This window comes from Arvicanthis niloticus, chromosome 26 (genome assembly GCF_011762505.2).
Source record: "Arvicanthis niloticus isolate mArvNil1 chromosome 26, mArvNil1.pat.X, whole genome shotgun sequence".
In the NCBI taxonomy this organism is placed as follows: domain Eukaryota; kingdom Metazoa; phylum Chordata; class Mammalia; order Rodentia; family Muridae; genus Arvicanthis; species Arvicanthis niloticus.
In genome coordinates, this window is record NC_133434.1 from 25,738,974 (window position 1) to 25,755,266 (window position 16,293).

At 47.6% G+C, this 16,293-nt stretch overlaps 1 protein-coding gene and 1 long non-coding RNA gene across 3 annotated transcripts in view; both read left to right on the top strand.

Moving 5' to 3' along the window:
- Window positions 1–2,782: 2,782 nt before the first annotated feature.
- LOC143438879 (uncharacterized) lies at window positions 2,783–9,173 on the top strand. The gene is made up of 3 exons (XR_013107437.1): window positions 2,783–2,894; window positions 3,072–3,153; window positions 8,935–9,173. It is a non-coding gene; the product is annotated as an uncharacterized LOC143438879 (long non-coding RNA).
- Window positions 9,174–12,607: 3,434 nt separating this feature from the next.
- Ube2q2 (ubiquitin conjugating enzyme E2 Q2) overlaps window positions 12,608–16,293 on the top strand; it is a 52,081-nt gene continuing 48,395 nt past the window's right edge. Inside the window, exon 1 of one of the 2 annotated variants that reach the window (XM_076925290.1) lies at window positions 12,608–13,080. In XM_076925290.1, coding sequence (XP_076781405.1) covers window positions 12,886–13,080 — 195 coding nt within the window. In that variant the 5' untranslated portion in view covers window positions 12,608–12,885. Of the gene's footprint in view, window positions 13,081–13,318; window positions 13,662–16,293 lie in introns of those variants that run through there. The other variant, XM_076925291.1, reaches the window with a different exon arrangement.

The window sequence follows — 16,293 nt, forward strand, 5'->3', positions numbered from 1 at the left end:
TCTGTTAGCCAGCTGAGGGCTTGAGTGGCTTCTCTCAGCACCATGTTCTGCTCTACAACATCCTGTCCCCACGAGACCATCAGCCAGAGTTCATTCTTGTGGAAAATGGACAGGAGGCTTGTCTGAGTTTAACCCCTTAATTTTCAACGGGGAAGGTTATTTCAGGAGAATTGGTGTCCTGTCTTTGCCAGAAGCTCGGCATGCCTTAGCTTCTCTTATTTCTTAAATTGCTCAAGCAGATTGGTCAATGGTTGGCTTGGTGGTAATGACAGGAATATTTACTCTGTGAGCCTGGGAGGACACAGGAAGGTACTTCCAGAAACAGGTCAAGGCATTACCCTGAGGCCTGCAGAGAAACACCTTTCCTTCTATGCTGCTGCTGAAGTCAGCACTAGAAAGGAATACTCTCAGCATCTGGGAAACTAAAGAGTCCTAGAGCCTTTATGATTTAAAACCAGGACACTGAAACTCAAAGAAATGTATTACCGCTGATGATTACCCAGGAAATGATAAAGTCAGGGCTAGAGTCCAGGCTGGATGGCTGCTAGCCTGGTGTGACTTTTGGTACCCTCTGTGCCACACAACAGAGATTCCATTCATTCATGTGTTCATTCATTCATTCATTCATTCATTCACTCTAACTCCATATTTGTTGACACTGATATTAGTTGCCCCTATGATATGAATGTATAGATCTGGAGCCGTAAATGAGATAGACATGAAGTTTAAGTGCTGTAAGACACATTAATTAGGGAATTATCCAATAAACGATGGCAAATGTGTCTCCTTGCAAGAATCCGAGGGTGCCAAGCATACTAGCACGCTTACAAGCCTAACCTGGCCCTGGGAGAGGTGATCGTGATAGTATCCTGTTTTGTTTTGTTTTATTGAGGTGTTAAAAGCTAGTTATCTGGAAAGACAACCTCAATTGGGAAAATGCCTCCATAAGTTTGCCTGGAGACAAGTCTGTAGCGCATTTTCTTGAGTCCTGATAGATGTGGGAGGAGCCAGCCTGCTGGGGGTGGAGCCTGGGTTGTATAAGAATGCAGGCTGTTTTAGGGTATAGTGGCACACTCATAGTGGCACACTCAGGTCTTTAATCCCAGGAGGCAGGAGCAGGCAGATCTCTGTGAGTTCAAGAACAGCCTGGTATGCTAGCGAGTAGAAAAGCGAGTGCTAGGTAAATGTGGGACCTGTCTGAAAAAACCAAAAACAACAAAACATACACATACAGAGAGAGAGAGAGAGAGAGAGAGAGAGAGAGAGAGAGAGAGAGAGAGAGAGAGAGAGAACACAAGAGAGTGCGCGTGCACAAGAGAGAGCAGGCTGAACAAGTCATGGGGAACAAGGCAGGAAGCACTGCTGTTTCACGGCCTTGACTTCAGTTCTTGCCTCTAGGTTCCAGCCTTGAGCTCCTGCCTTGGCTTTCCCTGAGGATAGACTGTAACCTGTAAGCCAAAACAACAACAACAACAACAACAAAACCCTTCCCTCCCAGACGCTTTTGCTCATGGTATTTACCACAGCACTAGAAACTTAACTAAGACAGTGAAGTGAGATCCTGGAAGCTGTCCCAGGACAGTCATGTGATACACGAGCTGAGCCGTGGACAGCGAACGGACAATAGTGTGGCGAAAGGGCATGAGAAGCGAGTTTGGGGCAGAGAGACAGAATACGCAAAGGCCCGATGTAAAAGAGATGGTCTTGAGAAATGCAATGGGTTTAGAAGACAGAGGTCCGTAGGGCTGAGGACCAGCGGGGAAACCACCCGAGGGTTTTTAACGAGCCAAGTGTCGCGGCCAGAGCTTTAAAAGCTCACCGAGGGGGGTGCACTGTGGGAAGCAGAGGAGGATGCTGGGAGTTACAAGGTGATCGCAGCAGCTCACAGGAGAGAGGATGAGGGGACGCATCAGGTGGGGCTGGCAGATGGGGAGAAACAAAGGAGACAAAGATCTTTAGGACACAACTTGGTAATGAATGTGGAAATGGGGAGGAGGGGAGGCGACAGAGTAGCTCTCGGGGTTGCGAGGAGGGAAGACGATTCCTGAGACAAACTTCAGGGAGAAGTCTAGAGTGGGCAGGTTATTTCCAGAAGCCCTAGTGTCAAGGGAAGAAGCTCCAGAGAAGGCAGCTGGAGATGCAAGGTGGAGGCTCAGAGGAGAGGTCTGCTCTGGAAATAGCAAGTGGAGAATTGTGCATGAGGTCGTAACTGAAGCCATGGAAATAAAGTGGAAGTGGGGAGGGGAGGGCAAGGGAGGGGGAGTGAGAGAGGCAGGGAGGCAAGAAGGGAGGGGGAAAGAACAAGCCAAGAAGAAAGGAGGTGATTGAGGGCCTAGGGACACAGTTCATTTGGTGAGTGCTGGCCGAGCCAGCATGAGAATTGAAATTCGATCACGGTAGGGGTGTGTGCTTGATTGCAATCCCAGCACTGGGGAGGTAGAGACAAGATGGTCGCTGAGGTTTGCTGGTCAGCTGGTCTAGCCAGATTGGTGTGCTCAAGGTTCAGCAACAGATCTTGTCTCCATCAACAACGTGGAGAGCTCCTGAGGAACACACCGGATATCGACCTCTGGCTTCTCCATACATGCACACATGTTCAAGTGGATCCTGTACATATTCATGTACATAGAGATATAAATTAATAATCCAGTTGATTCTATTGCGGGGGGGGGGGAGGGGGGGAGACACGCACCTAAGAACCTGTCTTTGTTCTTAAGACCTGTCTGGCTTAAGGTTGTTTATTGATTTCAGACCTGTACTTCTATGCTTGCTTGGGGTGTTGGGCCACAGACCATCTTTTTCCTTTGCACATCAGGCAGTGGGGGATGCTAAAAGGATACTGGAAGGCCGGAGAAAGGAGAATGGGATCATCCCAGCAGTACCAGTTGGTTCAGGTAAGCAGCAGATGATTCCATTTGCAGCATGTGTGTACTCTCACACTTGGCTTACAGTATTCTCTAGAAACACCAGACTAGTTGCCCCCCACATTCTATCTCTACAGCTGTGCTTGCCTAAAGGCTGTTTCCCTGAGCCTAGCCTCTTCCTATGTTGCTGCTTTTCCTTTCCTGCAGGAGGAGAATGGAAACTTAGCTAAATGTCTTTTCCCTACCTGTAAGGGAGCCTGTGAATAAGAGAGGTGCGAGCTCTGGGAAGGTAAGACTTGGGGAGAGGGGTGGGGGGTGGGGGTGGGGGTGGGGGTGGGGGGGAGCTAGGCACTGCGGGAGCTCTTAGCCCTAAAGCTCCATTCTAACCCTTGCACTAGTGGGTTTAACTCCAGCTGAACCAGGTTTCTGCCAGCCTAAGAGAGAACCCTTGGAAAAGCCAGTCCTCTTCTAGCTTTCTTTAAAAAAAAAAAAAAAAGTGTATTTTTGTTGTTCTTGTTATTATTATTATTTTGAGACAGGGTCTCACTATTTTAGCCCTGATGGCCTGGGGCTCAGTATGTCGTCCCCAAACTCATAGACGCCTGCCTGCTTCTGCCTCCCAAGTGCTAGAATTAAACTCATGTGCCACCACACCTAGCCACCTTTGTTTTTTGAGACATGCTCTCATCATGGCCAGCAAGTTCCAGGACTCCAACTGTCTCTGTCTCCCCAGAGCTGGGCTTACAGGAGTCTGCCACCATACCTGGCTTGCTTGTTTGCTTGGTTGGTTGGTTTTTGCTTTTTTGATTTTGTTTTGTTTTTTTGAGACAAGGTTTCTCTGCATAGTCCTGGCTGTTCTAGAACTCGATTTGTAGACCAGCCTGGCCTCAGCTCACATATATCTGCCTGCCTCTGCCTCCCAAGTGCTGGAACTAAAGGCATGTGCCACCACACATGGGTGCTTGTATCAAACTCAGGTCTGCATGCTTTTATGGCTTTTATCAGGTCTACAAGCTTTTATCAGCCTTTACTGGCTGAGTTATTCTCCCAGCTCCTCCCATACCAGTCTTCTTCTGAGAGTTTTGTGTGGAACCGCTCAGAAGTCAAAAAAGAAACAGTGTAATCTGTTCTAGCCAATACCTGAGACAGGCCCCTGCCCTCCCTCCCTTTCTTAGGACATTTATTACAAACGGAAATATTTTCTATGTCTTTGGTGTGTGTGTGTGTGTGTGTGTGTGTGTGTGTGTGTGTGTGTGTGTATCCATCAACCCAGACTGTTTTGCTCAATGACCCAAAAACCATTACTTTGAAATGTATCCACCATGACGGACAGGAAAGAGCAGATCCTAACTTTGACAGTGGCCAGCTCCCAGACACAATCACACCTCTGCAGCCCTCAGCAAGTTCTTCCCTTAGAACCAGTTTTCTCCCTTACCCTCCTCTTCAATGTGCCTGGTCACCAGTGCACGCACTGGAATGGGGCTCAGCCTTCCCCTGTTGTCAGAAGTTACTGAATGAAATCTATTCTCCTCGATTTAACTGCTTACTGTCTGGCTTTATTTAATCACTGTCAGAACCTTCTCTAGATACAAAGATAATTTAAAGAATAGTTGGCAGCCGTGGGTGATGCAAACATCAATAACGGGTTTATTTGTTCTTTTCTTCATTTTTTTTTTTTTTCTCTTTGTGACTTGTCTCTTTCCAGTAAGGACACAGTCCAGAAAGAGTAATACAATAAGGCCCAAAGGAAAGCCAACTGTCCTGAGAGGGAGTATGTCGGTTAGGGAACATGCTGAGAACAAAGAACCCAAAATAGAGTGCTGACATTCGAGAGCTTCTTTCTCTCTTACATAGTAGGTAAGAAGTGAATTCACCAGGAGAACGGCAGCTGTGACCCTGCTCTGCCACCATGGGAGGACACCTCTTCCAGGTGTCCTCCCTTGTCCACATCTTAGCTACCGGGCCCCACTGACTTGCAAGGGATATTGAAAAAGAAAGCCTTTGGTTAGGTGTCCATATACCCAGTAAAAAACTCTGACTATAAAAATGGGAAATAACTGGGCAGTGGAGGCTCACACCTTTAACCCCAGCACTCAGGAGGCAGAGGTGGGCAGATCTCTGTGAGTTCGAGGCCAATGTGGTCTACAGAGTGAGTTCCTGGACAGCCAGGGCTACGCAGAGAAACCCTATCAAAAAAAAAAAAAAAAAAAAAAAACCAAAAAAAAAACAAAAAACAAACAAACAAAAAAAAAACAAAACCAACCAACCAACAAACAATCCCCTCAAAAGGGAAAACCAGATGGAATTGGATATCCAAAACAGAACAGAAGTACCCAGACTGAGGGAGCGAGAGAGAGAGAGAGAGAGAGAGAGAGAGAGAGAGAGAGAGAGAGAGAGAGAGAGAGAGAGAGAGAGAGAGAGGAGAGAGAGACAGGGAGAGAGGGAGGGAGAGAGGGAGAGGGGGGGTGAGAGAGAAAGAGAGAGAAAGAGGGAGAGAGGGAGGGAGAGAGAGGGGGAGAGGGAGAGAGGGAGGGAGAGAGAGGGGGGAGAGGGAGAGAGGGAGAGAGAGAGAGAAAAAGAGAGAGAGAGAGAATGAAATCAGCTTAGAGTTCAGATTTCTTTTGCATGGTTGGGTTCCTGAGGCATTCTAGAATGTTACCAGATTTATCAGAGAGGCCAAACTCTAGTTGTCTTTCTTCCTTCTTCCTGAGATCAACCCCAATATAAAATACTTACATTTGGAATCCTTGTTCAGTGGCTTACTTCTGGGACAGTGCCATCTAAGAAATCTGGGATCCTTTGAAATCCAGATGGAAACTAACCCACGTAACTGTTGCATTTAGACAGTAGAAGTCAGTTCTTCAACCAAGACAAAGTATTTCTCCTTGCCCTTCTCTATTCCACGCCAAGAAGCACTACTAACTGCCTTGCATTCCCTCTGTCCAGCTCGTTGAGGTACTTATGATTGCTCTGCTCTCACACCTATGGGCTCCTTGACCCTTCCGACCCTCTGAGCTAGCAAACTCCCTCACAAATTTTTGGAACTAAACATTTCTGGATGGTGGAAAATATGAACTCTGTCCAAGACCTCTTGACACACAAAGAAACCAAGTATCAGAGAATGTGACTGGCCACATGTTCCCGAGAGAGTAAGCCTGGAAGCCAGCTCAGTGCCATTCTGGTTTTCTGTCAGGAGCAGAGTTTGTTTTACCCTCTGAGTGGAGCTCCAGGCTTTTAGCTGGATCGTGGACTAGGCTGTCTGCCCTTGGCCATGAGGTCTGAAGGACTATGCTCTATCACTATTTAATTTTTTATACCTTGTAAGATGAGACCTAAATGTAACCAGGGAGATAATCTATTGATTTCAGCTATTCAGAATCCTATAATGCGCTCATTGATTATGGAAAATGGCAAACAGAATCAAGCTCTTGTTTCCATGAATTTCTCCTGGAAATCACACCCCTTGATGACTCGAATCTGGTCCCAGAGGAGGAAGACCCGTTAGGCCAAACCGAAAGCATCAAGACCTTTACTCAGCATGGTCTGGGGAGAAGGATTTTTTTTTTTCTTTCTGAAACAGGGTGAAATTTGTGAAGCATCAGTGAATTGGCTGTTTGTCTAGGAGCCTGAAGTTCAGGTATTTGTAATTCTACCTCGGAGTCACTTCTATTTCAAGTGTCCTTTTGTGATTAGAAAACAGATCGAATCAAAGCAGGAGCTGGGGAAGTAGCTCAGTGAGTCGAGTGTTCACAGTGTCAACGTGAGTTCCCAAATTCCATCTCCAGCAGTCACATAAAAGAGACACACGTAGTGGTTCAAGCCTATAACCCCAGAGCCGGGGAAGGGGAGGGGAGGGAGATGCGGGAAAATCTCCCAGCTTTGCTGGCCAGCCAGTCCAGCTCAATCTCCAAGCTTCAGGCTCAGTGAGAGACCTAAAATACAAACACACAAACAAAAATAAAACGTTGGGCCTGGGCCGGGTGGTGGTGGCACACGCCTTTGCCTTTAATCCCAGCACTTGGGAGGCAGAGGCAGGCGGATTTCTGAGTTCGAGGCCAGCCTGGTCTACAGAGTGAGTTCCAGGACAGCCAGGACTACATAGAGAAACCCTGTCTCGAAAAACCAAAATAAATAAATAAATTAATTAATTAATTAAAAAAAAAAAGTTGGGGCTGGGAGGTAGTACAGTGACAAAGTGCTTGCCTAGCAGCTTATGAGGCCCCAGGTTCAGACCCCAGCAAACCAAACAGATATGTACTGGCTCTTTAAATTTTCTTTTCATAATTCTTCCATGACTGACACCTCTCTATCTTACATATGTTAGAGACTAGTTTAAAATTATGTATTTAGGCTACTGACATGTATCTATTCAATACCAATATTTTGGAAAATATAAAGAAGCAGATAGAAAATTGAAGTAGTTTCAAGTCATTGCCAGGAAATGTTTGTTCATTATTGTGATGTTGCATCCTTCCAGGTATATATGCAACCTGGCTAAAGGCCTTCAGTTATTCCACTGTGTGTCCAAAATGTTTCAAATGTCCAGTCCTAAGACTCTGAATCTATTTTGAACCTATTTTGTCTTTTACAATGATAAAAGTGCCTTTCTCTGCACATACATACATATTTTGTGTGTTTTGTACACACAAAAAAGTCAACATTGGCTGTCTTGCTGAATTGCTCTCCACATTATGTTTTGCGACAGGGTGTCTCACTGATTCAGTTACCTTGGCTGGCCAGGGAGCCTGAGATCCTTCTATCTGCCTCTCCAGGTTGAGATTATAGTTTTATGTTAACAAGCCCAGTTTTTAATTTTTAAAAATATTCCTTGCCCTGACTTCTGTTACTAACTGCAGGCCTGAGATACAAAGTCTCTATCCTGAGCCCATGGACACATCACATTCAGCATCTCTTTAGGCTGTGTGGCATCACTACCTTCCTCCCCTGTCTTCTAGACTGTTCAGTGTTACTCTGAACAAAACTCTTTCTGGGCTATTATCATCTCTCAGATTCAGCAATTCTATTGCAGGCATGTCCCTAGGATTGGCAGGATACTTTTTTGTTTGTTGGTTTGTTTTTTGAGACAGGGTTTCTCTGTGTAACCCTGGCTGTCCTGGAACTCACTCTGTAGACCAGGCTGGCCTTGAACTCAGAAATCCGCCTGCCTCTGCCTCCCAAGTGCTGGGATTAAAGGCATGCACCACTAATCTCACTGCCGATTGCTCTGTTTCGGCTTTTCTCACTATTGACTTGGGCTGATCCAAAGTTTCTTAAAAAATTGTTTCACCATAGCATTTTCTCTCTGTCTTTCTGTGTGTGTGTGTGTGTGCGTGCGCGCGTAGAGGGCAGAGGATAACTGAAGGGTTCTTTGGAAAGTCAGCTGGATGATGTTTTGCTAGAGCAAACACATGAAGCAACATTTAGCTGACGAAGACACAAATGAAAGGATGTTCTGCTAAAGCAAGCATGTGAAAGGACATGGGGTGAAGGATTCTTTGCACACATGTATCGCTCCACCTTACACTGCGTAGTTGAGAGGCATTCGTCAGGACTCCATAGAGAGAAACACCAAAAACTGGTGGTGTGCTGCAATTTTGTGCCACTTCCACAGACTCGGGCTGATTGGCAGAGTGATGTCAGCTGAGACAGACACACATGTTGAGGCAAGGCATGTGGAGGACACCTGATGTTAGAGGGTCTAAATAGGACTCTATGACAGTGATGGAGGCTGGGCTAGGCTTGCTTACAGAGCTAGCTGTGCAACATTTATGGGTCTCAAGTCTTCGCTAATCCTTGCTTCCTTGAGAGAGGCACAGCTGAGAACTTCTCCTGGTGTTCCTCCTGGTCCTTCCTGCTGACCACTGCTGAGGCTGAGGCTGAGGCTGAGGCTGAGGCTGAGGCTGAGGCTGAGGCTGAGGCTGAGGCTGAGGCTGAGGCTGAGGCTGAGGCTGAGGCTGAGGCTGAGGCTGAGGCTGAGGCTGAGGCTGAGGCTGAGGCTGAGGCTGAGGCTGAGGTCTCACTGGCTCTGCTAGTTAGTGGCATGGCTGCTGATTTGTGTTTGCTATCCCAGCTCTAACAACTTGGACTGCTGGTATATCCATGAAGTGTTTGGGAGTGGATCAAGCTGCCGCTGCCTGCTAGCCTGTGAACTGAACTGCTGATTTCCAGACAACACAGACAGGAGTTGCTCCAAAGAACTTTTCTAAACAGGTCCACTTCCCCTGTATCCTTTTCTACTACTTCTGGTGGGTGGTGGGCTATGAGTGAGGTTAAAGCATTTAAGAACCCTCATTAAAATTAAAGTTTGAAAAAGTTACGATACAGACAAACTTGAGTGTTGTTCATCAGGAGTTGCCACTATTTTTTTATAGTTTTTCACTGGCCAGTGGCTGGCCGGTGACCCCAGATATCTGCTTGCCCTGTTCCCTTAGTGACAAGGTTACAGGCATATGATACTATACTTGGCGTTTTGTTTTGTTTTTTGAGACAGGGTTTCTCTATGTAGTCCTGGCTGTCCTGGAGCTCACTCTGTAGACCAGGCTGGCCTTGAACTCAGAAATCCGCCTGCCTCTGCCTCCCAAATGCTGGGATTAAAATCGTGCGCTGCCACCACCACCCAGCTATACTTGGCTTTTAATTATTTAAAAAAATATACTGTTTTTTTTTTTTTGGGGGGGGGTATCCTGGTTAGCTTTTTACTGCCATGATAAAACACTATGACTAAAAGCAACTTGGGGAGGAAAGGGTTTACTTCAGTTTACAATTTCTAGTCCATCACCCATGGAAGTCAGGGGAGGAAGTCAAGGCAGAATCCTGGAGGCAAGAACTGATGCAGAGGCCATGGAAGAGTGCTGCTTACTGGTTGTTCCTCATGGCTTGCTCCTCCTGCTTTCTTATACCACTTAGGACCACCACCCTAGGGGTGGCACCATCCCTAGTGAGCTGGGCCCTCCCATATCAGTCCTTACTAAAGAAAATGCCCCACAGGTTAGCCCACAGGCCAACTTAGTGAGAATATTTTCTCAAATGAAGTTCCCTCTTCTCAAAGGACACTTGCCTGTATAAAGTTGACAAAGCAAGCAAGCAAGCAAACAAACAAACAAACAAAACAAAACTAACCAGGACAGGGGGATCTGCACATGGCACTGCATTTGTGCTGAGGACGGGGAAGGCAGCTTTCTCTTTCTAGTTTTACACGGGTTCCAGGAACTGAACTTGGTTTTTCTGGCTACAAGTCCAGTGGGTGCTTTTACTTGCTGAGCCACCTTGCTGGCCTATACCTGGTATTTTCCTCTGAGGGGTTCTAGGTATCAGACTCAGGTCCTCATGCTTGCCAGGAGAGCAAGTGAGCTGTCTCCCCAGCCCCCATTATGACATTTTCATTCATGTGCCATTATAGTTTGTGCTCCTTCCTAGCTCCCATGGTCCCCTCCCCTCCCCCTGTACTTTCACAGCACATATTCTATTACCCCATTCCCCATTTTAGGATTCCTTCCTTTCCTTCCACAATCTTCCTTCTACTTTTTTTGTTTTGTTTTGTTTTTCGAGACAGGGTTTCTCTGTGTAGACCAGGCTGGCCTTGAACTCAGAAATCCGCCTGCCTCTGCCTCCCAAGTGCTGGGATTAAAGGCGTGTGTTTTTAATTTTTTTTTTTTTTCTGGTGGTGCACACCTTTAATCCCAGCACTTGGGAGGCAGAGGCAGGCGGATTTCTGAGTTCGAGGCCAGCCTGGTCTACAGAGTGAGTTCCAGGACAGCTAGAGCTACACAGAGAAAGAAACCCTGTTTCAAAAAAAACCAATAAATAAATAAATAAACAAATAAATAAGGGGCAGGCCAGATTTAGAGAATCTGGGTTTATTGCCTCCCCTTGGTAGCTGTTTTGTTTTCTTAAACCAGGATTCATCCTTTTTTTGTAGTAATGCCAGTTGTAAAAGTTGTGACCCTCACCAGATGAAACTATATAGTTCCTGCCATGTATGCCAGGGCTCTAAAATCTAGTCATAAATGACATCTCAGCTTGATCTTTCTCCTGGCCCCTGACTGTACTGAACACAGGAGAGATGTCTACTGGGACGGATCTTGAAAAGGTTTCTAAGTCTTGTAAGGAGAAATGGGCTAATGTATCTTTTCTATCTCTGGATACCATGTCTAGATACAATCTGCTTACTTTCAGCTTGACAAGCTCCTTTTAGATAATCTGAGTTTTTGATGACATTATTAAGTACCAACCAATCCTGGAGATGGTTTTGCTTTTGGATATCTCATGCCATGAAGCAATATATTTCTTTATTGTTTATGCTATTTTCAAACTCTATCCTGTTATTTGCAGCATGATACACAAGGGGACAGTTTTTTTTTTTTTTCTGTGATAGATTAAACTTCTTTAATTCAGATAATCTCATCTTTTTATGACTGTTAGGGCTTGGTCCATACTGATGTATTCAACAGATTAAAACTTGTATATATCTCTAAGATATAATAAGTAAGATCAATCACAATACAGGAACTTTTTTTTTTTTTTTATCATCTATAGCACTTATAGATAATCAAGTGAAACCTGTTTAGTGATACCCAGTTCTGACCAGAATGGACCCCTTTGTTGCGAATCCTTGCTTATAGTTGCTATGTCTGTTAGGATCCTGAGTACCAGAGACTGAAAGAGAAAAAGGAGATGACTGGTCCCATCTGTGCTCAGAGCAGCAGTTACGCCGGTGCAGTATCTTACTTCTAGCTCCAAGCCCAGGTGTAGGGTGCTGCAACCATAAATCTCCACTAAATACAAGGTTTATTGGTGAAAGTATTTTTCTGGAAAGATAAGTTGCAACTTTTCTTGGGTTCTCAGTGGGATCTGGGTCCCTTCTGAAAGCTAAGAAGAAGCACCATAACATGGTACCTCAGAAATTAAAAAAAAAAAAACCCAAAACAAACAAAAATACCCCAAATAATGTCTTCCTGTGTTGTTCTGTTGTAATTTAAGGAAGTCAGAAGCACGAGACAAGCAACAAACAGTAAGAAGCATCAAGCTAACCTAGGGATGGGATACAAGGTTACTTTAGCTTAGTTGGACAGGAAGGATCAGTCTGACACATTGAGTTGCGACTTCAACAAACATGGTCCAGCCTGGGAAGTACAGCAGAAACTCAGGAAGCAGAAGTATCCACCTTAGAGCGAGCACAGAGATGTTTACGGGAAAGATCGAAATGATGGGAAGAAGCCGGCAGGCTCCATCATCGCCGTCGGCAAACGGGAGCGAAGGAGTGAGCACAAGTCTGGTGAGAAGGACCTTTCGGGAGCCACACTTAGAAAAGTGGTGGGTGGTTCAGCGCAGAGCGAGAGCAACAGAGGGGAAGCTGCTCGGCGCACACTCCTCACCGCCCCATCCCGGCCGCGCCCAGGCCAGGTGAGTGGGTGGCCCGCGGACAACCACGCGGAGGAGCTACCTCCAGGGGCCCGCGCGCTTTCTACCGGAGCCGACGTGGCCGGCGCGACAGGCCGTGCACGTGTCTGGCCAGAGGCCCCGGCGCAGAGACGCGCAAGGGGCTCAGGTCCGTCCTCGAGCGGTGCCGCCCGCCCAAATCCTCCGGGCGGCGGGTGCTGGGCGCCGAGCCCCGGCGCGGGGCGGAAGGGGGCTGGGTCATGAGAGGAGGGGGCGGGCGGGAGCGCGCACGGAGCTCGCGGGCGCGCGCCGGGGCGGGGGCAGCCCTCTCCCAGGCGGCGGTGGGGGCGGCGTCTCTGTTGCCCTTTTAAGCCGCGGGGCCACCGCCTCCTGCGGGTGGAGTCGGTTACAAAGGCAGCAGCCGGCCGGGCTCCCGCACGCCCGCACGCTCGCTCGCTCGCTCGCTGAGGCCTCGCGCTCCTCGCCATTTTTCCAGCCGCGCTCGGACGCGGGTCGCGGCGGCGGGAAGAGGCGGAGCCGCGAGAGCGCGGCCCGGGCCGGCCCCGCGGGGCGGTCGCGGCCGTGACGGCGGCTCCCGGCCCCGGCTCCTTTCCTCACCCCTCCTGCCGGAGATGAGGGGAAGATGTCCGTGTCAGGGCTCAAGGCCGAGCTGAAGTTCCTGGCGTCCATCTTCGACAAGAACCACGAGCGATTCCGCATCGTCAGCTGGAAGCTGGACGAGCTGCACTGCCAGTTCCTGGTGCCGCCGCTGCCGCCACCACCGCCGGGCAGCTCGCATTCGCCGCCGTCGCCGCTCACACTCCACTGCAACATCACGGTGAGGCGCCGGGTCGTAGCCCCTCGGGGCCGGGCGGGGACGGACGGACGGGGGCGCCGCAGTCCCGGGACAAAGGGTGCCTGCCCGGGAGACCCCCGGCGTCCCGGGCGCGGCCGGTTGGCGGCTGGGCCCTGGGCCCGGCCGGGAGCTCGGGCTGCCTGGCCGGGAGGAGGCGGAGGCGCGTCGCAGCACGGCGCGGGCCGGCTTTGCTCTGTTGGCCCCTCGCGGCCCCCGTCGGGCCCCGAGGTCGCCATGGCCGCCCGCAGCCGGCCTGCCCTGGGGACCGCGGCTCGTCCGTGGGCTCCTCCTGTCAGCCTCCCAGGTGGAAAGGCTCTCAAGTATTTGTTTTAGCTACTCGTTTTTCCACCAGGTTTCAAAACCCTCGTCCTTGCTTGTTCAACCAGTTCTCATTTGTGCTTTGGTCTCTGAGGACAAATGAACACTGAAAGACTACGTATTTAAAGGCAAAAGTTTAGGACGCAACCCCGGGGATGGTGTGAACCATCGTTTAGCCGTGACCTGGCTTTGCGCTAACGTGTTTTGGGAAAGCTCATGGAACCTTCCACGCGGCAGGTGGTGTGGTGAGTGTGCAAGCTGTCCCACCTGTGCCTTGTGCGGAAGCCTGGAGGGGAATGCTTTCCAGTTTAGCATCCGGGAAGAAGAGGTGGGAGTAGAAAGCCGGGGAAACACGTGGAAAGTTACTTTTCTGTTTAAGGGAAAAGCTCATTAGAAACATTCAGTTGGTAAAAGATCAGATTGTAAGTGAACTCTCCCGCCACATCCTATTCAAGTGCATTATGAGGCTGGCTGTTCATTGTGGAATTGCTCTCATGTGCAGAATGCACCTTATTACAACAGGAGTTAAGGTGGTAGTTTTTACATGGCTAAAATTCTTTCTGTTAAGTCACCCAATAGATAACCCCAAATGTGGTGGGAGTTTGCAAAGGGATTAACATTATGATAATTGACCTTAGCATAGTTCCAAACTCTACAGGGGAAGATGGGTAGTGTTAGATGGGTATGGGTACTGCTATATCTGACAAAAGAAAAAACTGCTGCAGTGTACTTTAGTGAGGAGAGAATTCACTTTCTGAATATCCTGTTAAGCTGTTGTGGGTACTAGTGTTTGAGAACTTGGCAGACCAGTGCCAGAGAACTCCAACTTCTTGGAGTGTTTTATACAGCTGTAACAACTACTTTGATGCTATGAAATCTAAAGGGAGCGTCAAATTTTGAATAGGGAACTGTGTTGACTAGTTTTCTGTCAACTTGACAAAGGTAGAGAAATAAGAGAGGGAACCTCAATTGAGAAAAATTCCGCCTCAAGATTGGCCTGTAGAGCTGGCCAGTGCTGTCGCACGCCTTTAATCCCAGCACTCGGGAGGCAGAGGCAGGTGGATTTCTGAGTTCGAGGCCAGCCTGGTCTACCGAGTGAGTTCCAGGACAGCCAGGACTACACAGAGAAGCCCTGTCTCGAAAAACAATCAATCAATCAAACAAACAAACAAAAAACAACAAAAAAAAGATTGGCCTGTAGGCCAGCCTGTGGGGGGCATTTTCTTCATTAATGATTGAGGAAGGGCTCAGCCCATTGTGGTGGTTTACCCCTGGGTAATTGGTTTTGTGCTGGGTTTGGGTTTTCAATCCAGCACTATAGAGGCAGAGGCAGGAGGATCTCTGAGGCCAGCCTCGTCTACAGAGTGATTTCCAGGACAGCCAGAGCTACACAGAGAAACTCTGTCTTGGAAAACAAGACCAAACAAACAAACAAACAAAACCAAACTAAGAAGTGCTCCCTTGTGACTTATGCTTCAATTCCTGCTTGCCCTGACTTACCTCAGTAATGGAGTTGTAAGCTGAAGTTACTACTCTCCCCCTCCCCCGCCCCATCCCTGAACCCCTTTCCCAGTTTGTTTTCAGTCATGGTGTTTATGGTGTTTTATCATAGCAATAGAAGCCCTAAGACAGGAACTGAAGGTGTGTCTCAGAGAAAGCTTTGAGTAATTGAACAGGTGAGTACACATTTGGAAGGCTAGCATAAGTAAGGGTGTTCCAGACAGAGGAAACTCCACCCAAATGAAACACTTGAGAAAGATGATTTTGTAGGAGTGGACAGTTAATGCTAAGACATGAAAAGTCCAGGGTTGTAGGCTGGTAAAGATTTTCCAAGTGTGGAAGGCAGAAAGTAGTAGTCAGTATAAAGTGACTGTAGGTAGACTGGCCTGGACAATTGGAGGGTTATTATTCAAGTAGAACTTGAAGGTATGGGAAGGAAAGGAACAACTGATCTAAGTGATAGTCTACTCAATTTGTAGACTGTGGAGCTACACCCTTAAGTTGGTGAGAAACTGCTTTCAGAACTCCAATTCTTTACAGTGGTGTGGTATTTGAAAATGCATGAGTATATGGTTTTGGTTTTTCCAGCAAAGGTTGGGTGATGCTGTTGGCGTGCTGGCATTTACTACCAGGGGATGCTAATGTTTGTAATGTTAGGGCAGTCTGCCCTGTCCAAGAATTATCTGACCTAAAGTGTCAGCAGCATCCCATGGAGAAAGGATGATGATGATCTGGATTAGGTGGTGGCAGTGGGGGTGGAGTGAGAAAGACTGATAAACTGGGCGAAAGGATGCGTTGACGTGGACCAGTGTGGTGGTGTTGCTAGGAGACATTACAGTTGACTTACTAATGAGTGATGACCAGACGTTATCAGAAGACCATTACAGATTCTCAATAGGAGTGTATGTTAGCTTTTTTTGTGGAAGTGTAGTCCAGACATAGTTTTTCTATAAAGATTTCAATATGTGAGTATAAAAGTACACATTTAAAATATGTTTTGATAATGTATAGGGCCTGCTTTTATAGGTGTAATTTGCTCAGAAGGGAAATGGCAAGGGGAAAATGTTGGAATTCAAATACAAGTACCCCATCTACTGGGTTTGTGATTTGTTATTTTGCAAAAAGTTGTAGTGAGCATGACCTGTTCTTTAACTTTCTTCTTTACACAGCAGTATTTATTGAGCACTCTATACACCAGGTTACCAAGCTACCAAGAAGCATCTGAGTGACATTGTACTTGGGAACCAGTTGTGAATAATCCTCTGAGGACACTGTGCCTACTTTTCTTCTTACCCTTCTTTATCAGCAGGAATGAGCTCCTGCTTCTCGCCTTTGCCCTGTCCCAGCCTGCCTTTTCCATGGTTGATTGCCCATCAA